Genomic DNA, 22,013 nt, shown 5'->3' with positions numbered 1-22,013 from the left:
GATATTGTGATTTATAAGAAGTATATACACATCTGAATGACCAAAACATATTTCTTATTTGTATCTAGTCTTCCTATAGGGTTGCTGACTCTCAGCTCCTAAAACCCTAGGAATTTCCTGCAATGATGGTAATAAAGGTGTCTTTTGTTATGTTAATGAAGGTCACTTCTGAACCCCATCTAAGAGCAGCAGCTGGTAGCCAAGAGAACAAGCCATGTGACTAGAAAGTTACAAATTTCAGTCCTGGAACCCCCACCACTACCCGCCCTCAACCTCTGGGGAAGAGAGACCAGATGGAGGCTGAATCAGCCAAGGGTGAATGACTTAGCCAATCATGACTAAGAAATGAAGCCTCCATAAAAGGCCGAAAGGACTGGGTTTAGGGAGCTCCCAGATTGGTGACATGGAGACTGGGGTGAGTGACACACCTGGAGAGGGCATGGAAGCTCTAGGCTCTTTCCTCATACCAAACCTACACGTGTCTTCATCTGGCTCTTGATTTCTATCCTTCATCATATCCCTTTAATAAACTGGTAAACCTAAGTGTTTCCCTGAGCTCTGTGAACCACTCTAGCAAATTAAATAAACCTAAGGAAGAACCTCTAACCTTTAGTGGGTAGGTCAAGATCATAGGTTACAGCCTGGGGTCTGTGACTGACTTCTGAAGTCAGGAGTGAGAGGCAGTGTCCTAGGGCTGAACTCAACCTATGGAATCTAATGTTATTTCTGGGTAGTAGATATTGTCAGAACTGAGTTGAATTCTTCGGTGTCCAAGAATTGCTTGGTGTTATGTGTGGGAGAACCCGCCCCCCCCCCCCCACCATGTTGGAATTGGGTCTGGGAACCTTAGAAGAGTCACTGTCTCTCACAATTTATTATCATAGCTATCATTAAGAAATAAAATTACTTTCATCCCTAAAATAATCAGTTTCTCAGGCCAAAAGGTTTATAATAGAGTTTAATAATGGAGTCTTGCAACACTTAAAAATATTTAAAATAAATGGTTTTAAAACAGTACAAGTACAACCAAAAAAACCCCCCAAAAAATGGATATCCAATGTTTTTAATGCCATCATGAAAATACATGAATTATGAAGGAAAAATTAAAAACCGTATTATGTTACATTAGACTGTGCTTTTTAAAACTAGGAAGAGATGAAATTACATAAGCAATTAAGAGACGGAATTTACTTGCAGTTCTTATCATGTACTTGGCTTTTATTTAACTTCAGAAAACACTTATTAAAAAAATGATAAACTCCTAACTCTGCTTATGTTAATAATTGATTATTTTACTAATTCAGCTAATCCTTACACAGCACTAACAGTTTCTGACAATGTTAATGACCTAGAGCTGCACTGTCCAACCAGGTAAACACTAGATACATGCAGCCATTTAAATTTTAATGAATAAAAATTAAATAAAATAAAATTTAGTTCCTTATCTAAATGTCCACACTTCCAGTACTCAGTAATCATGTTTAACTACTAATTACTGTTCGAACAGTGTAGAATACCATATTTATTTCATCACAGAAAATTCTGTTGGGCAGCACTTATCAATAGAATCTAAGGGACTGATTTTACTATCTACTCCTTTCCTCCCCACCAAATACTTACTTGGAGAATGCTTGCAACTTCACTAACTGGTAATTCACTTGCTTTTTTTGATGTCAATACAGGAATCATTGTCTCATTTTCAGCATTAGGAATTTTTTGAAAACGTGCAACCTAGCAAATAAAACCAAAGGAAAAATATTTGAATATACAAAAAAAATTCAAATGCAGTCTAGAATAAATGAAAATCCAAATGTTCACAGAAACTTAGTTTCCAGTTACAAAACAAACATTTTCAGAATAACAAGTATCTAGTTCTAATAAGATAATTTTATATTAATCATGTGCAATTTTTCCAGAAAGCACATTTCAAAAATGAAGCCACCAGTGTCAGCTATAACACAAAATAATTTTCACATTAAATAAAAAAGATGCTATTTTTACACCAATGTAATAAGTAAAAAGTAAAACAGATGTCCCGTCTCTCAGATCCTAATAATTACATGTAGTCATAATCCTCTAAACTCATTATGTTTAACACCAAAGACAGAGAACAGCTAAGCTTTCTCCATTTTAACTACTCCTGTGAGGAACCTGTTTCTTAACTGTTCAGAAAAACACCTATCTACTCTACATAAGCACCAGGACAGCAAGTCAGACTTAAAAATCTATTCCCAAACTAGCAGAAAAACAAAGAAAAGAGACTAGACAAGCAGAGGCTGCACAGTTTAGTGAAGGGGCTGTGAACAGCAGAGAAAATCACAGAGATGGTGGTAACCATGGTACCTACTTGATGCAGCTTCATAAGCAAGTATCTAGAGAAAAGTTTTTATTTCACACACTTCCAGAAATAAATCCTCAATCCAGACTTGTCTTGGATCCTAAACTGACAGATTCTTAATAGACAAAAAGTTTTGAATAAGTAGGAGAAAGTGAGACAGAATTGAAACTTTAGCAAAGAGAAATTTCAGTTGCTACACTTGAACTGATTAAAATACTGAAAGTGAAGTGATCATGTTACTGCCAAGACAGAGTCTTAAAGCTTTCAGATGGAATGTTTTCAACCTTGGATAATCCACATTTTTAGGATAAAATATTTCCCCCCAAACTTTTTAACACAACACTTCTTTAAGACAACAAATGTGACTGATCAAAAAAACATAATTTAAGTTTCTGTGGCTTTAAGATAATAATAATAAAGGCCTGTGTGCTGTCATTATATAGGTCTGTATACATAAAAAAAAAATCTTTACACTTATTCCAAAAAATAGTAAACAGCTGTAGAAAAAAGTATTCACTCAGTGTAACTGAGTTCTGGAACAACCAAATATATGTTTTCTAATTTCGTTTATTAAAAGGCACTGCTGAATGTTTTAAGCAGTTTAAAGCAAGAAGAAGAAATATTTTTCTACTTTGTATGAGAAGGTATTAGTGACTAAAAATTATGAAGAAATTGGGAGACAGATTATCTTATTTTCATACAAATCAAAGTCATAAAATTATTTAAAGCATATTTTTATATAATTAAGAAATTTTAAACCTTAGAGAAAAAACTGGAAATTTCATAAAAGTTCCACACATTTTAGAACCACTAAATGTCCAAATCTATAAAACAAAGTAGGACAAGGGAATGATTTCATTGAACCATCCCTATATTAAACACCAGAGAAAACCCTGCAAAAATGACTGGACTCTTAAAACAATGAGAACTAAAACAGTGTGATGTGGTTATTTTATCTTGTGAGATGTTAACAGCAAAATTAAAAAGGATCAAATATATTTACATTATCTGTGGTGTCAATGAGATTAATAACATCTTTTATTTCTAAGATTGCTGTACCTCAGTTTCTTCATATATAAAATAGGGGTAATAGTGTCTAAAGTTGTCTCAAGATTACATCCATTAATAAAGCACCTGACCCACTAGTAATAAGTGCTAAAATAGCCATTTTTCTCCAAAAAGTATTTAATATTTACATGTATATTCAGTAGTACAATTGCCTCAATACAGAACTAAATGACCAACTGTGGTGAATAAAAGTTAGATTTGTAATAATCTTTCTATTAAAAAATACTTTTCTATCATTGATATCTTAGAAATTTCCATCTCAAGGATCCAACATATGGTACAAGAGCCTTTCTCATAAAATCTTTTTAAAGTAATTCTTTGGTAGTTGTTACATAAGATAGGGTCCATGCTGGAATACGCTCTACATAAAATCCTTCAGGAACATTCCATAGGCCCAAAAGACTTGAAAAATCTCAACAGAATAAAGTGAGACTGTTTCACTTAAAAATGGGTGAGACACTGAAGGGACATAATGATAACTCTCTAAATATATGAAAGGCAGACTGCCATGTGAAAGAGGGAAACACCAAGACCAAAGGGTGAGTTTATAGCCAACCAACTTCTGGAGTTAGAATGAAGAGCACTGGATGTGTTCTGGCAAAGGCTACACAGCCATGTGATAAGAACAGATTTCACTGAAAGGATATAGGAAATAGAGGGCTATAGCACAAAATTCTTGGCCAAAGGCAGTAATTTCATCTATATTTATGCTTACTGGATTCTATTTCAACCTACAATTATGGAAATTATTGAATTTTAATCCTACTTTCTTTTTAAGCAAATGTTATATTTAGTAGTTCAAATGGATCGTTACTTCTATGGCTGATAAGAATAATTTGTTTATTCACTTACTCTCTCAACACTGCATTTATTGAGAATCTGACTGTGGTAGGCCCTTAGTGTTAACAATGAGCAAAAACCGCTTGACAGGGAGGAGGGAGGATGAAGAGGACAAATGTTATCAAAGAACAGCACAAATAAATGCAAAACTGCAAATGAATGCAACTACGAAGGAGAAGTCATCCAGGGGCATAAGAGCTTACACAGAGGCTGTAATCAGGACAGGGAAGTTTTCATGAGGAAGTGATGCTTATAGAACTGAAAGACAAGAGGCTGCCTAAGGAAATGAATGAAAGAACAGAGGGAAAAGAATGTGCAAAGTTCCCAGGAAAGGCGAGGGACCAAGACAAAATGAAGTACTAAAGAAAGACTACTGAAAGAAGGCCAGCATTATTCACTTACTTATTCAGTCTTTAGACATATAATCAATAAATGCTCCAGANAGGTGGTTTTGAGGACAAAGACCTGAAAAAGAAAAAGAAAAAAAAAAAAAAAGGCAAAGGAACTAGCTATTAGATCTCTAGGTAGAAATGTCCAGGAGGTAGGTGGGTATGAGCACATATAGGAGAGGTCCAGGCTGGAGATACAAACGTGGGTAGGCATGAGCACATAAAGGGTATTAAAACTGAGAATAAACCACACTGGCACAGACGGAAGGGAAGAGGTCTGTGGGCTGACCCTAGGGCATTATCCCAACATAGCGATCAGAGATGAAAATAACCAAGAGAAGAGACGAAGAAGAACCAAGCAGTGAGGTAAAAAGAGAACCAAAAGAGAAGTCAAGTGAAACAAATATTTCAAAGAGGGTGTAAATGGCTGAACCAAATGTCACTGAAAAGTGAAGATGAGGACTAAGAATTGACCGCTGAAGTTGGCAACATAGAGTGGTTTCAGTGGAGTGGTGATGCACAAAAATCAGACAGACGTGTGTTCAGAGAAAACAGCAAGAAAGAATGTGAAGACAGCCAAGTATAGATAATCCTTTCCAGTTCTGCTATAAAAAGGAGCAGAGGAATGGGATTATCATAGCCCAAATGGAGTACAGGTTTCAAGAGTTGGGGCTTTTTTTTTAAAAAAGAGAAATAACATCATATTCGTATGTTGATCATAATTATCTAATAGAGGAAAAACTAATAATGCAAAGGTGAAATAGGACAAATGATAAAGTGATGTTCTTGACTAAATGACAGGGAATGGAATCTGACATATCTGTCTAAAGGAAAAGACAGTTCATCCAGGTACAGATGAGAAGGGAGTTAACATGGGAAAGATGCACACATAGAAATAGACGGGGATCCGACAGGGCCTTATGGGTCATATTATGGAATTTCTGTCTTAATCCTAAAAGCAAAAGGAAGACCTTGCACTGTGGTCTTAAAAATAAGCAAAAGGCACAAGCTGGGGGAAAAAATACATAGAATAAATGTGGTGAAAATACACCAGTTTGGACACTATTACGTATGCCTAAATAAGAGATCAACGTAGCTTCAACATGAGTAGTGGGGTGCAAGAACAGATAGAGGTAAAAATAATAGTACATGATGATGAACTAGATACATACATCAAAGAATTATAGTAGATGCCTAGCTGTTTTATGTATTAAATAGTAATGCTATTCACATGGTAAAGAATAATGGAATATTCTTTTTAACAAATGGTGCTGTGACAACTAGATATATACACAAAAAAGTACTGTTGTACAAAGCTGGAACCCTCCCTCACACCATACACACAGATTAACTCAAAATGGATCAGGGACCTAAATGTAATAGCTTGAACTATTAAAATCTTAAAATAAAACATGGGCTTAATTCTTGACCAAGGTATCCTAGACAGGACACCAAAAGTAAAAGAAACAAAAGAAGATTGAACATCATCAAAATTCAAAACTTTTGTGCTACAAAGGACAAGAAAGTGAAAAAGACAACTCACAGTGTGAGAGAAAATATTTGCAAATACATTACAATTCAATAAGACATAACCAAACTTTAAAATGAGTGAAAGATCTGAATATATATTTCCACAAAGTAGATATATGAATGATCAATAAGCACATGAGAAGATATTCAACAATTAGTCATGAGGAAAATACACATCAAAGATACCACTTCACATCCACTAGGATGACTAAAATCAGAAAGTTAAGGGACACCTGGGTGGCTCGGGTGGTTAGGCATCCAACTCTTGATTTTGGCTCAGGTCATGATCTCATCATCTATGAGATCAAGCCCCATAGTGGGCTCTAAATTGACAGTGGGGAGCTTGCTTGCGATTCTTTCTCTTTCTCTCTCTCTCTCTCTCAATTCCCCACCTGTCCATACACACACACACAAACACACACACACACACACACACACACACTCTCAAAATAAATAAACTTTAAAAAAAAAAGAGACAGATAATAACAAGTGTTGGAAAGCATAGAGAGAAACTGGAACCTTCATATCCTGCTGCGGAACTGTTAAAAGGTACGGCTGCTGTGGAAAAGTTTGGCAGCTATTATAGATCTAGATATACAGATATACAGATATATAGACATATAGGTATATATTACTATGCTATTATACACACATGGCATTTTAGCTGCCTAAATGAGGAATGTTTTCAACTTAAAACAATCCCTGAGTGATTTAATAATGCTTGATTTTGAGAACCATAAAATACAAGCAAGATCATATAAGTTTAATTGAGGTAAATCATTTTTTTAAAGAACATTTATTTTTTTTTTAAGTTTTATTTATTTCTAGGAGAGAGAGAGACAGCATGAGCAGGGCAGGGTCAGAGAGAGAGGGAGTCACAGACTGAAACAGGCTCCAGACTCTGAGCTGGCAGTCAGCACAGAGCCCGATGCGGGGCTCGAACCCACGAACCGTGAGATCATGACCTAAGCGAAAGTTGGACGCTTAACCGACTAAGCCACCCAGGCGCCCCGAACATTTATTTATTTTTGAGAGACAGAGAGAGCATGAGCAGGGGAGGGGCAGAGAGAGGGAGACACAGAATCCAAAGCAGGCTCAAGGCTCTGAGCTGTCAGCACAGAGCCAGATGCAGGGCTCGATCTCACAAACCACGAGATCATGACCTGAGCCGAAGTTCGAAGCTTAACTGACCGAGCCACCCAGGTGCCCCGAAGGTAAATCATCTTAAGGGGCAATGTTATTCCCATCACATGTTATTACAAAAGTTCATTGTCTGTGGTCCCAGGTTTCAAACATTAGGTATTATTTGTTTACCTCTTACCTGACCCTAAAGATATCCTGGGCTTAGCTGCATTTTAATCTCCTAATAGCTTTTACATTTGTTTCAAATAATGCCATTTATTAGATCTACACCTTGGATTATTTAACTCATGCAACCAGTAAGCATTTCCTAAATAGACCACACACAAAACCACAATCCACAGTCTATACCTTGCAGAGATGAATTCAGCTGGACAACGAAATCATACCAAAACACACCCATATTCAGAGTTGCCATCCACTAGTCAAATCATCATAATGCAAGTAAGTAAAAAAATTCATGAGGGGAAGACTGTTACAACCCTCAGCATTCTGGGAAAACTTCCCTGAACTAAGCCATTAAAAATGGATAGCAGGGAATGGCTAACACCTGCCAAGGAAACATTCTAAAAAAGAGATGAACACTGGTAAAAGCAAGAACAGTGGAAATCTAATTTGTATGTGACTCGCCCAATCTGGCTAGAGTAAAGTAAATGTTTTACTATGCACTTCTACTTCCATTAAATGACCCAGATCTACAGACATTAAAACAGGCTATAGAGTTTTTAATTGGATGCCTTTAAAAACTGCAGAAACTTACATCTTTAGGACATATCAAATAATTCAGCTATAGACCCTTATGCATCAGGACCCATCACAGACCAACTGTACCCAAACTTGCACTTTAACAAGAGTACCAGGTGAATCATTCATATATTTGGAGTTTAAGCATGTGATACATCAGTTCCCAATTCTGATACATATCAGAATTATATGGGGATTGCTATGGAACGAATTGCCCCCACCCTAACTACATATGTTGAAGTCCGAAACCCCAATTTAATAGTAGTTAGACATGAAGCCTTTGTGACCTAATTAGGTCATGAAGGTGCAGCCCTCATGATGGCATTAGTGCCCTTATAAGAGACATCAGAGAGCACTGCAAGTACATGTCTCCTCCCTTTCTCCCTCTCCTCATCCCTCCTCCCCAGCCTCTAGAACTGTGAGAAATAAATGTCTGTTCTCGAAGACACTCAGTCTATGACATTCTGTTATAGCAGCCAGAGTAGACTAAGACAGAGGTCTTTTTTTTTTTCTTTTCATTTTAATCCAAGTGTCTACCCCATCCCTAAAGAGTGTGAATCATTAGGTCTGGGGTAGAGCCAAAACATTTATTTTTAAAAGCTCCCCAAGGGGCCCCGCTTAGCTCAATCAGTTAAGTGGCCGACTTCAGCTCAAGTCATGATCTTGGGATTCATCAGTTTGAATCCCAAATCAGGCTCTGTGCTGACAGCTCAGAGCCTGGAGCCTGCTTCAGATTTTGTGTCTCCTTATCTCTCTGCCCCTCTCCTGCTCTCTCTCTCTCTCTCTCTTTCAAAAAATAAATAAACATTTAAAAAAAAGAAGGAGAAGAACTAGCGAAAGGAGTTCCTAAGGCAGCTCAACTGGTTAAATGTCCAAATCTTGATTTCAGCTCAGGTCATGACCTCACAATTTGTGAGCTCAAGCCCCTGCGCTACTAAGACAACACAGAGCCTGCTTGAGATTTTCTCTTTCCCTCTTTCTGCCCCTCCCCACTCATTCTCTTTCTCCATCTTTCTCTTTCAAAATAAACTTAAAAAAATAAAAAGAAGAAATAGTGAAATCTCTAAAGGTGACCAAATGACTCCAAGTTTCTTTAATTGATCTTTTGGTTGAGAACAAGGCTGCCGGTACTTTTCTTCAACACTGTATAAGTCCACTTATATCCACATTATAACATGCTCAGCTGGATGGGGTAATAGTATAGTGCAGCAGGCATCAAACCAAACATCCCCTTCAGAGCTGGAAAAACAGGAAGGGTCCCAGACCTCACTCCAACTTCAGATACAACAGCTTTTCTTTTATGTATTATATGCTTTGGCTTAAGAAAAAAAGAAGTTTGTATTTAAACAAAGAGCTTTACAGCTTCAAAAGGGGAAAGTGGGGGGCAGGGGGAGACACTCCAAAACTGTGGTTTTTAATCTTACTAGTTAGCATCAGAATCACCAGAGGGCTTCTTAAAACACAGATTACTGAGCCCTAACCACAGTTTCTGAATTAGCAGGTCTGAGGGGGTCCCAGAAAGTTCATTGCTAACAAGTTCTCAAGGAATGTCGATGCTGCTAGTGCAAGTCACACTTGGAGAACCACTGCTCTAGTCAAGGTCAGACTTGACTAGATCTTAATTTATAATCACAATCTATGTCCTGATAGCTGTGTGACCCAGAAGACGTTACTTATCTTCTCTGCATGTTTTTCCTCAGTGGAAAACTGGGATAATACCAATTTGATTTCAACAAGGCAAAAAAAATTATAGAAATGTGTGCACAGTCCCTAGCACATGGTGGGTATTCAATGCTGGTTCTGTTCCCTAAGGTAATTATACTATTCATATAATTATGCATTTGCCTTACCCCTGGTCTAGATCTTTTTTTAATTTTTTTTTAATGTTTTATTTATTTCTAAGAGAGAGAGAGAGCGTGAGCAGGGGAGGGTCAGAGAGAGAGGGAGTCACAGACTCTGAAACAGGCTCCAGGCTCTGAGCTGGCAGTCAGCACAGAGCCCGACGCGGGGCTCGAACCCACAAACCACGAGATCATGACCTGAGCGAAAGTCGGACGCTTAACCGACTAAGCCACCCAGGTGCCCCGGTCTAGATCTTTACAAGGGTGTAACAGTGTTTTTGTCATCTGGGTATCCTCTGCGAAGTTCTTAACATCCAACAGCAAAAGTACTACTAGAAAAAAAAAATCCTGAGATTTCTGTCTGAATGGACAAAGTAATAGTTCTATTATCCTGAGATATACCTATGCCTTTTTTTTTTTTTAAGTTTATTTATTTATGGGGGGGGGGGCAGAGAATCCCAAGCAAACCTTGAGTTGTCAGTATAGAGTCCCACGCAGGGCTTAAACCCACGAACCAGATCACGACCTGAGCTGAAATCAAGAGTCAGAAGCTTACCCAACTGAGCCACCCAGAGGCCCCTTTATGCCTTTTAAATGATCTTTCATTCCAAGTGCAAAAAGATGGCAGAAGTGATCAGAAAAATAATTTATTTAACCATCCATGAATTCATCTTCTACAAGGACCAGGCAAGTCCATGTGTTGTTTCACCTTTGAAAGTGCTGAGTTTAAAGTTTCCAATCTCCAGAGACACCTGGGTGGTTCAGTCGCTTAAGCGTGTGACTTAGGCTCAAGTCATGATCTCACAGTTTGTGAGTTCAAGCTCTGCCTAGGGCTCCTCATTGCCAATGTGGAACCTCCTTGGGATTCTTCCTCTCCCCCTCTCTCTACCTGTTCCCTGCTCAAGCTCAGGCTCTCTCTCTCTCTCAAAATAAATAAACTTTAGAAAAAAAGTTTCCAATCTCGACATTGAATTTTATTGGCAAATGTAGCCGCCATGCAGGCAGGAAAAGCCAACCTGCCCCTGGATGAAGCATTTCAAGGCTTAGACTGCTGGTAGCAGCAGAGCAGAAGCTGACAAGTGAGGGTGGCAAAGTGGGCAGGGCTCATCAGCTTAGCATCACTACTTCAGCCCTACCAATGAAGAAATGCTGGCATGGGAAGGGAAAGGCACTGAAAACACATTCTTATATAATGTATTTTACTGGAGGAGCAGGTTTAAAAACACTTTAAATACAAAGTGAAAAGTGCATACTGAAGTAACATTTCTAGGATCACATATGTAAGTATTCAGACACCTCCACAAATGCCTCCTATAATATGCCAGTTCCTACTTTTTCCACCAACTATATCTGACAAAGTCACCAACTCAGTTTTATCATCTCAAAGGCAAGACGGGGGGCACCTGGGTGGCTTAGTCAGTTGGGCGTCTGGCTTCGGCTCAGGTCATGATCTCACGGTTTGTGGGTTCGAGCCCTGAATCGGGCTCTGTGCTGACAGCTAGCTCAGAGCCTGGAGCCTGTTTCAAATTCTGTGTCTCCGTCTCTCTCTGACCCTCCCCTGCTCATGCTCTCTCTCTCTCTCTCTCTCTCTCTCAGAAGTATATAAAGCATTAAAAAAATTTTTTTAATAAATAAAAGGCAAGATGGAATATGATCATTTTCAAACTTTAGTTTTCAAAATCAGCTGGGAATGAGATGCTTATTAGGAATACAAGTACTCTCAGGGCACCTGGGTGGCAAACTCAGTTCAGCGTCCAGTTCTTGATTTTGGCTCAGGTCATGATCTCATGGTTTGTGAAACTGAACCCCATATCAGGCTCTACACTAACAGTGTGGAGCCTACTTGGGATTCTGTCTCACCTTCTCTTTGCTCCTCCTTCTCTATCTCAAAATAAAAAAATAAATACATTAAAAAAGTTTTTTTAATGTACAAGTACTCTCACCATTTTTATTCAACATAGTACAGGAAGCCTGAGCTGCAGCCATCAGCCAAGACTAAGAAATAAAAGGCACCCAAATTGGTAAGAAAAACCTTCACTATAAGATGTCATGATACTATATACAGAAAACCCTACATACTCCACCACCACTAATAAAACCGATAAATGAATTCAGTACAGCTGCAGGATACAAAATTTACATAAAGAAATCTGTTACTTCTATACACTAATAATGATATAGCAGAAAGAAAAATTTTTTAAATACTCCTATTTGCAAATGCACCAAAAAGAATAAAATACCTAGGAATAAACTTAACCAAGGAGGTGAAATATACCTGTAACTCTGTAAACTATAAGACACTGATGAAAAAAAGCTAATGACACAAATGGAAAGACATTACATGTTCATAGATTGGAAGAACCAATATTGTCAAAATGTCCACACTACCCAAAGCAATCTACAGAATTAATGAAATCCCTATCAAAATACCAACAGCATTCTTCATAGGACTAGAATAAAACTAAAATTTGTATGAAACCACAAAGACCCCAAACAGCCAAAGCAATATTGAGAAAGAGGAACAAAGCTGGATGTATCACAATCCCAGATTTCAAGATATATTACAAAGCTGCAGTAATCAAAAGAGTATGGTACTGGCACAAACAGAGATACAGAGATCAATGGAACAGAATAGAGAGTCTAGAAATAAACTCATGCTTAAATAGTTAACTAATCTACAACAAAGGAAGCAAGATGATAAAATGGGGGAAAAGATAGTCTCTTCAACAAACAATGTTAGGAAAATTATACAGCTGTAGGCAAAAGAATAAAAATGGATCACTGTCTTACACCATACACAAACATAAACTCAAAATGGATTAAGGACCGTTAGACCTAAAACCATAAAATTCCTAGAAGAAAACATAGGTAATAATTTCTTTGACATTGGCCTTAGAAACATATTTCTAGGTATGTCTTCTCGGGCAAGGGAGACAAAAGCAAAAATTAACTACTGGAACTTTGCTTGTATACAGCAAAGGAAACCATCAAGAAAACAAAACAGCAACCTACTAAATGAAAGAAAATATCTGCAAATGATATACCCAAAAGGGGGTTAATATCCAAAATGTACAAAGAATTTCTACAACTCAACACCAAATAAACCCAAGTAATCCGATTAAAACAGGCAGAGGACATGAATAGACATTTTCCAAAGACACACAAATGGCCAACAGACACATGAGAAGATGCTCAACATCACTAATCAACTGGGGAAATGCAAATAAAACCACAATTATCACTTTACTTTCTTGGTTAAAATCAAAAGGACAAATAACAAGTGCTGGTGGGGATGTGGAGAAGGAACCCTCATTCACTGCTGGTGGGAATGCAAACTGGTGCAGCCACTGTGCAGAACAGTATGGAGATTCCTCAAAAAGTTAAAACTAGAATTATCCTATGATCCAGTAATTCCACTACTAGGTATTTACCCAAAGAAAACAAAAACACTAATTTGAAAAGATAAATGCACCCCTATCTTTATAGCAGCATTATTTACAATAGCCACAATATGGAGGCACCCCAAGTATCCATCCATAGATGAATGAATAAAGAAGTTGTAGTACAGACATACAAAGGAATATTAACCATAAAAAAGAACAAGGGGCATCTGGGTGGCTCAGTGGGTTAAGCGTCAAACTTTTTTTTTTTTTGGTAAAATTTTTTAACATTTTATTTTTTTGAGACAGAGTGCAAGCAGAGGAGGGACAGAGAGATGGAGACACAGAATCCAAAGCAGGATCCAGGCTCTGCTGTCAGCAGAGCCCGACGTGGGGCTCAAACACATGAACATGAGATCACTGACCTGAGCCAAAGTGGGACGCTCAACTGACTGAGCCACTCAGGTGCCCCAAGCATCCAACTTCTTGATTTCAGTTCAGGTCATGATCTCACTGTGAGATCTCTCTCTCTCTCTCTCTCTTTCTGCCTCTCCCACTCATGTGTATGAGCACATGCATTCTCTTTCTTATTCTCTCTCTCTCTCAAAATAAATAAATGAACTTTGGAATTTAGAAACAAACCGAACAAACATAAACAGAGATAAGCAAAAAATAACAAAAGAAAAATTCAGACTCTTACACAGATAACTAACTGATGGTTGCCAGAGGGGAGATGGGTAGGGGAATGGGTGAAATAGATAAAGGAGATTAAGAGTGTACTCACCCTAATGAGCACTGAGTAATTGTTGAATTACTATGTTGTACACCTAAAACTAATATAACACTGTATGTTAATTATACTTCAAAAAAGAAAAAAGAAGAAAGAACACAGGCACTATATGGGTCTCAGCAAAAAAGCTAAAGCTGAATATGACCAGTGTAACCAGGTTTAGAGCAATGTTCTTGACTCAGACTGTACTGTGCACTGCACAGTGAAACCACCTGGGGATCTTGTAAAATTCCTATAGCTGCAACTCCAGACCAATTAAACCAGAGTCCTAGGGATGGTGGGTCCCAAGGATGTAGAGATCCCAGGAACAGGTCTTTTTAAAAATCTCCCAAAATGACAATGTACAGGTAGTGTTAAGAGCACAGGTAGTGCTCTTAACCTACCCATGATTAAACAGGAAATACAGGAGATAGAGGAGCATATTAAATTACTTCAAAGGAATGTACTCAGCAAATTCCAAGCTGTGGGAAATTCCACATGACAAACAACCTGATTTTGTCAATAAGCTACAAGGAAAAGAGAGGACTAAGGTATTTAAGAGAAATGTTAACCAATTATTACAGTGTTTGGGCCTTAATACAATCTTGATTTGATTAAATAAACTGCTTTTTTGTTTTTTGGGCTTTTTTAAATCAATCCAGACTCACAGTTGCTTTTAACTATTATCTCTAAGAGTCTCCTTAAATCTGGAACAATTCCTTAGTTTGTCTTTCATGACCCTGACACTTGAGAAGATTAGCAGCAGGTTATTCTGTAGCATAAATTATAATTAACAAATTATAATTGAGATCACCTGATTTTTCTAATTAGATTCAGGTGACACATTCTGGAGGCAGGGGAAACACCACAGAATGTTACATCCTTCTCAAAACATATCAAGAGGCATATGATATTTGCTATTGACTGAACTGCCTCCTCAAAATTCACATGTCAAAGCTGTAACCCCCCACAATGTCAGTGTATTTGGAGACAGGACCTTTAGGAAGGTAATTAACAAGAACATAAAGGGTGCCTGGGTGGCTCAGCCTGTTGGGCATCTGACTTGAGCTCAGGTCATGATCTCGCAGTCCATAGTTTTGAGCCCTACTCGGGCTCTCTCCTGACAGCTCAGAGCCTGGAGCCTGCTTTGGATTCTGAGTATCCCTCTCTCTCTGTTCCTCCCCGCCGCCTCAAAACTAAAGATTAAAAAAAATTTTTTAGTAAATAATAAGAACATAAGGGTGGAGCCCTAATCCAGTAGGACTAGTGTCTTTATAAAAGGTAGACACACCCGCAGTAAGCACACACAAATGCCATGAGGAAACAGCAACAAGGCAACCATGTGCACACTGAGGCCTCACCAGAAACCAACCTGCCAGCACCTGAAATTAGACTTACACTCTCAATTTGTCTTTCAAGCCACCCAGTCTATGGTATTCCATCATAGCAGCCTGAGCCAACCTAATACAAGGAGGTTTTGTCCCATTAATGATGATGTTATTTTTGAACATTTGGTTAAAGTGGTACTTGAAAGATTTTTCCACTATCAAGTTAGTATTTTCCCCTTGGTATGTTTTCCCCTACAAGTTCCTTGTAGGTAGATACTTTGAGATTAATAAAATAGCCTCTACCTTATACTCTTGTTCACTAGGTAACTCTTGCCTGAAACAATTAACACAATGGTAGTTACCAAATGGTGATCTTTATAATTCCATCATACTGTCTGTATTAAATGGAATTCTACTGTAATAAATAACTTTCCCTTCTTCCCATTATGTGTGCATGTTTGTAAAAATACTCTTTTTATACCATGGATTCTTACTTTATTACAGGTTGTAAAATCCATTAGTATTTTGTTGCTCAAACTGTCCCAGTTTTGGCCAGTGTGGAGCCTTGAATAGGCTGCCTCATATGTCCTTGTGACATGTTCTCACCAATTTTAACCACTTCCTCACTTTCTGGCACCATAAGATGTTCCCAGCGTATCTTTGCATTTTCTCTGCCCCAGCACTGGAATTAGCCGTCTCTCTAGGAAGTCTTTTCCCTTTTACTGACAAACAGTATTCAGAAGTAGCATGGCTTCAAGACTCACAACACAAACATACCAATTTTAATATTTACCTATAAATACGTTCACATTTAGTCCATACTGAAGCTACCAATTATTTTTTCTTAATAATTTTTTAAATGTTTATTTTTGAGAGAGAGAGAACTCTAGCTGGGGAGGGCAGAGAGGAGACAGAGGACTCCAAGTGGGCTCCCCACTGCCAGTAGAGAGCCAGATATGGGGTTCAATCTAATGAATTCAAGATCATGACCTAAGCCAAAGTCAGTTGCTTAACCAAATGAGCCACCCAGGCACCCCCTGAAGCTACCAATTCTAATCTAACTCCATAGAGATTTCATTTCACCCTTTTCCCTTATTTGTAACTCTTTAACAGTGAAAAGCCTGATTTTTGTTATCTCCATTACATATACTTATTTGCTCTAATCTAGAATACATAGAATAGTTTTGGAGTTCTAACCATACCCTTGTAAACAAACTTTTACTAACTAGAGTACAATATTTGTGTACAGTTCTTTTTTGTCAATAATCTTATACAGTCAAAATCCTCTGCTCCAAAATTTCTCAGGTTACTTCTTTCCATGCACACTTCAGAGTGGTTGTTATTCAAATGAAATAGTTAGGTTCACTTGTTTCTGTTTGGGATATTCCCCAGATCTTTGTTAATTTTGAGTAGATGGCACCTGAACTAAGTCCCAATACTCAAAGCTATCCAAAACAGGAAAATCAGATGTCAAACACTATCCCTTCAATTCCTTCAATCTCTACCAACCCTCTGTTACCAGTCTCATTATTTCTAGTTTATCTTTCCTATGTTCCTTTTGCACAAATGAGCAGCTATGAGTAGATTTTATTTCCTCTTTTCTTTAGACTAACAATCTATAAATGATCTTTTTCTCTAAAATATATCCTAGAGATCCATCAGTTTAGAGATCTTTTTCCTTTCAGAGCTGCAGAGTACAGTTATGTGGATGTAACATATTTTATTCAACCACTCTCCTATGTATGAAATTGCAAACAATGATCCATAAATAACTTTACATATGGACGTTCATATCGTTGGCATTGCACCTTCAGGGAAAATTCCTACAATGGAAACTGATGGGCCAAATGGCAAATGGATACGCAGGATTCCACTGGATACTCCCAAGTCTCAGGAGGGGTTGTGCCCTCTCATCAGGAATGTATGTGTCTGTTTCCTCACAGCCTAGCCAAGAGGATGGATTGTTATACTTTAATTTTTGTCAATCTGAAAACTGAAAAGTGGTATCTCAATGTATTTAAATTTGCATTTTTTAAATTACAAGTCTGAAATCATTTCCAGTTTAGAGGCCATTTTATATGTTTTGGGGGGAATCATCCCTTACGTATTTTGATCATTTTTCTACCAGGTTACTGTACTTTAACCTCTTAATGTTTTCTGATGCATAACATTTTTTAAGTTTGAAGAAGTCCACTTTATTTTTTCTTTTTGTTGCTTTTGTTATTGGTGTCATATTAATAATCCACTGCCAAGAATCCAAGATCAGGAATATTTGTTCCTGAGGTTTTTATAAAGAGTTTTATGGTTCTAGATCTTATATTTAGGTGGTTGATCCATTTTGAGTTAATATTTGTATATTGTGTGAAGTTGGGGCACATCACTGAATTTTGTAGTTATAACTGCAACACATTGCTTTTCTCCTTAAAGATTCTGTATTGTTATGTTTGTCAATTATTTTTTGAAGTTTACCTTGCATAATTTTTAGTCAGTACATCCTTAATTACTGAGTACCACACAGTTCATGGAACTGGGCATTGCAGCTCTTAGAACATGTTGTTAATATTGAGTCTTCAAGAATGATTCAAAAATACAGGGACAATAAGAGAAAGGATTAGTACATTTTACTACCTAAAGATGAAACTTTCTTGCAAGGCCAGAAAACACAGTCATGAGAGATGATGGACTAAAGAAGGTATCTGCAAGGTATCACAGGTAATTTTATAATATCAGGTATGCTGATATTCATTACCGTGTTATTTATTCACAACAGCCAAAAGGTGGAAACCCATGTGTCCACCCACAAATAAATGGATAAATACAATGGATTACTATTCAGCCATAAAAAGAAATACAGTTCTAATACATATAGAAGAATATGGATGAACCTTGAAGACGTTATGGTAAGTGAAATAAGCCAGAAGCAAAAGGGCAAATATTGTATGATTCCACTTACATGAAATATATAGAAAAGGAAAATTCATTAGAGGCAGGAAGTATATTAGTAGTAACTAGGGGCTAGGAATAAGGGAGGAAATGGGAAATTACTGCTCAATGATTACAAAGTTTCTACATGGAGTAATGAAAAATTTTGGAAATAGTGCTGATACTTGCAAACACTGTGAATGCAATTAATGCCACTGAACTCTAACACTTAAATTTTTTATTTTGGTACTGCCCTTTCCAATTTAAAGAATTAGGTTGTAACATTTAAAAATTAATCAACTGAATCTAGTTTATGACTCTGGTACATATTATTAACAAATATTTCAAAATCAGGGTCACTGCTATGCATGCCACAGAGACTGCTGGTAGGGCTAATTATGACTGCCTGTGGATGAAACGTGTAATGCAGAATTCATATACTATGGCTACTCTGGCATCTTCAAATATCTAAAAGCCTAAAGTTGAGGGATCGTTCTTCATGCATTCCTAGATCTGAGCAAAAAATGCAAAGGCAAAGGTTGTTCTCCAAAATGAAAGCACAATCTGAAACAGTGGTTTATATCCAAGTCCCAGTAGTTCCTCCTCTAGCTCTACTCCTTCCAATTTAGTATTTTAAATCTATCCTCGCAGTCTCAGCTTTTTTTACCCCACATATTATAACTGTCTCCCTTTCCCAAAGTAGACATTTTCATTTCCCATATTTGCCTGCTAATTAATTCACGCTTACCAGAATACCAAGGACTTCCTTAAGAAAAAAAATGGGGGATGGGGGGGAAGCACCTGGGTGGCTCAGTCAGTTGAGCATCCAACTTCGGCTCAGGTCATGATCTCACCACTCGTGGGTTCAAGCCCTACGTCGGACTCTGTGCTGACAGCTCAGAGCCTGGAGCCTGCCTCAGATTCTGTGTCTCCCTCTCTCTCTGCCCTTTCCCTGCTGGCACTCTGTCTCTCTCTCTCAAAATTAATAAACATTTTAAAAAGTTAAAAAAAAAGAAAGATGTTAAAAATAGTAAAAATATAACAGTTACAATTCCAACAACCTTCTTTTTTACCTATTAGTTCACCATACATTGAATAATGTTTTACATGGGGGCACCTGGACATTTTTTCTGAGCCATTTGGTCAATGTTTAACTCTGGCATCAATACTGGCAGCCCTATGCCACCCTTCTAGCAGCTCCTCCACCCTACTGGACAGAAATCTTAGTTCTCCCTACTTTCTTCAGCAAATATAGTTCATTTCTTATCCCATTATGACAACACAGGAGTGAAGAATGGGATCACTGACCCTTTCCAAGTTTACCTGTATTTAGCACATTACTTACAACTTGAAAAGAAGTTCAATCTACACACTTCCTCAAGAGTAAAGTCCTTGAAGTGCCTTACAATGTTTGTACTCTTTTCTCCAACAATGCAATAAGAAAAATCAATATTACACATTCTCTAGTTTAGATTTTTTTTTAATGTCCAAGTAAAATAAAAGCCAAAGACCTTCATTTTAATGTTCAGCACACAATACTCTTTAAGCAAGACTCAGAAATAGACTGGCATTTATTCCCAACTGTTGCCTGCTGAATACAATTGTAACCAATATATAATCCAAGTGAGACTAAAAGTTTATATAAAATGAGCAAACCAATCCAAAGGGGCTCACATTTTTAATCTGCTGTCTTAATCTTAAAAAAAAAAAAGCCCTTCACTGAGCAGTTAAGGTTTCTTTTCTGTAGAATCCACTAAAAAATCCGCTGTAGAATTCTGTAGAACCCACTACAAGTATGTACTTGTTTCTTCTACCCAGGACCTTAGCTGCTTCTAAGGACACAATCAGGGAAATGAATTCCTGATCAGTACATACTAACAAAAATCATGTTTACAAAAACCAATCCTCAACATAAATAAGGACAGGCGGACAGGCAAGAATGCACCACTTTGGCATATAGACAATAAAAAGATAAAAAGAACTGAGGGGTCAAATTACACAGAAAGCTTAGACATCATAGATCCAAACAGTTTCCCACTTTACTAATCAGGCAATCTAATTCATTGCACTGCCTTCACTGGTACCAGCTGTTTCACCTCTAAGCCAAAAGAAACTGGTATTGCAAAGTCATACATAAAGCAAAGGAAAAAAATACACAAATCGAAGCTTTGATTAACTCTACTACAATCACATTCTCAGCCCAACCCTCAAGGAAATCATAGTTCCTACCTCACTTCAAACACACTCCATGAGTATCTCTAAAATGAATGTTACATAATAGGAGGCCATAAGAATCCTATTAGCTATAATTAAATATTTTGCTACTTGACACAAATAAGTTTGCTTTACATATCCTAATAATGCTATCTTTCACGTTACAGGATGATTTATCCTCTATTATTAAGGTATCTAACTCATTTAGTGACTATTGGATCTGAACTGACTTAGAAAACCTTAGAAATGGCAAAATAAGAAGTCCAAAAACACACTATTATTAAGTGGCCTATGTCAGAAAATATCTACTACTCGGTCCTGCTGCCTGAAATGCCTGCAGAACATCTCTACAGAAAAGAGGAGTTGGGTCCAGATCACACACTCCATACCTTACCAATCATTCAGACTTCATTCCTTGTGAGTCTTTTTGTGACATCTCCCTGAAACTTTGCATTAGCTATCCACCCCCCTAGTACTTAGCTATCACAGCTCCCCCAAACATATCATTTTCCCTCCACTACACTGTAAACTCAATGGCTACAAGAACTAAGGGTTGTGCAAACCAACACTGGCCATGTCTGGCACAGATTTGGTTCTTGATAACTATTAAAAGGATAAATGAACAACTTCCTAACAGACTTCTTCTTCCTTAACTGTTTCAAGTAACACTATGTCCCTATAGAAAAACTGTACATTCCTACAATTAAGAATTAACTAATCCCAGTAGTTCATACTTACATCTCTTCTTTCTTGATCTCTATTGGGGGAGGGGGGACTCTCCTGCCATCCAAAGTAACTAACGAGTCAAAGGAAGATGAAATGATCCAACTGCATTCACTTAAAAATATGTACTCTATTTGCTCTGCATTATATATAACTGCAGAATATTTGTATGGTTCTGATACTTGCTCATGAATAATTAGGTTTCTTTCTATTGAAATACATGTTCTCATGAAGAACACAAGTAGAAGGGAAAAGGACAATCTGAAGTCACTTTAGTCCAGCAAGCTATTTATTTCTCAGCATCTATCTGCATACCAGGTAATTTTTATCACTTCATCAGTAACTCACATGCATTTTTTTAAAATATTTTTTATTTCTAGGAGAGAGAGAGAGACAGCGAGAGCAGGGGAGGGTCAGAGAGACAGGGAGTCACAGACTGAAACAGGCTCCAGGCTCTGAGCTGGCAGTCAGCACAGAGCCTGATGCGGGGGTCGAACCCACGAACCGTGAGATCATGACCTAAGCGAAAGTCGGACGCTTAACCGACTAAGCCACCCAGGCGCCCCTCACATGCATATTTTTAATTCCTTGCTTTAATTTCCAATCCTCTTAACTTAAAATCAAAAATACTGAAAAATGATGCTATTAAACCCCAAGTGGTCAAAAGTAATTTGGCATGAATAATAATTTGAATAACATTTTAATCATAAAATTACATGGCTTTAGCCCTGAAGTGTAAATAACAAAAATAACTATGAAACTTTCACAGGGCATTTTCTTTCAAAAA

The 22,013-nt window shown here is 37.5% G+C and overlaps 1 protein-coding gene across 1 annotated transcript in view; it reads right to left on the bottom strand.

Moving 5' to 3' along the window:
- ATP2C1 (ATPase secretory pathway Ca2+ transporting 1) overlaps nucleotides 1-22,013 on the bottom strand; it is a 168,510-nt gene that overhangs the window by 87,211 nt on the left and 59,286 nt on the right. The window contains exon 2 of the mRNA XM_077750877.1: nucleotides 1,621-1,731. Within this exon, the coding sequence (XP_077607003.1) occupies nucleotides 1,621-1,731 (111 nt within the window). The remainder of the gene's footprint in view (nucleotides 1-1,620; nucleotides 1,732-22,013) is intronic.

This window comes from Crocuta crocuta, unplaced genomic scaffold, assembly GCF_008692635.1.
Source record: "Crocuta crocuta isolate KB4526 unplaced genomic scaffold, BGI_CrCroc_1.0 scaffold279, whole genome shotgun sequence".
Classification (NCBI taxonomy): domain Eukaryota; kingdom Metazoa; phylum Chordata; class Mammalia; order Carnivora; family Hyaenidae; genus Crocuta; species Crocuta crocuta.
The sequence above is the reverse complement of the archived record's forward strand: the minus strand, read 5'-3'. Positions and strand labels throughout refer to the sequence as shown.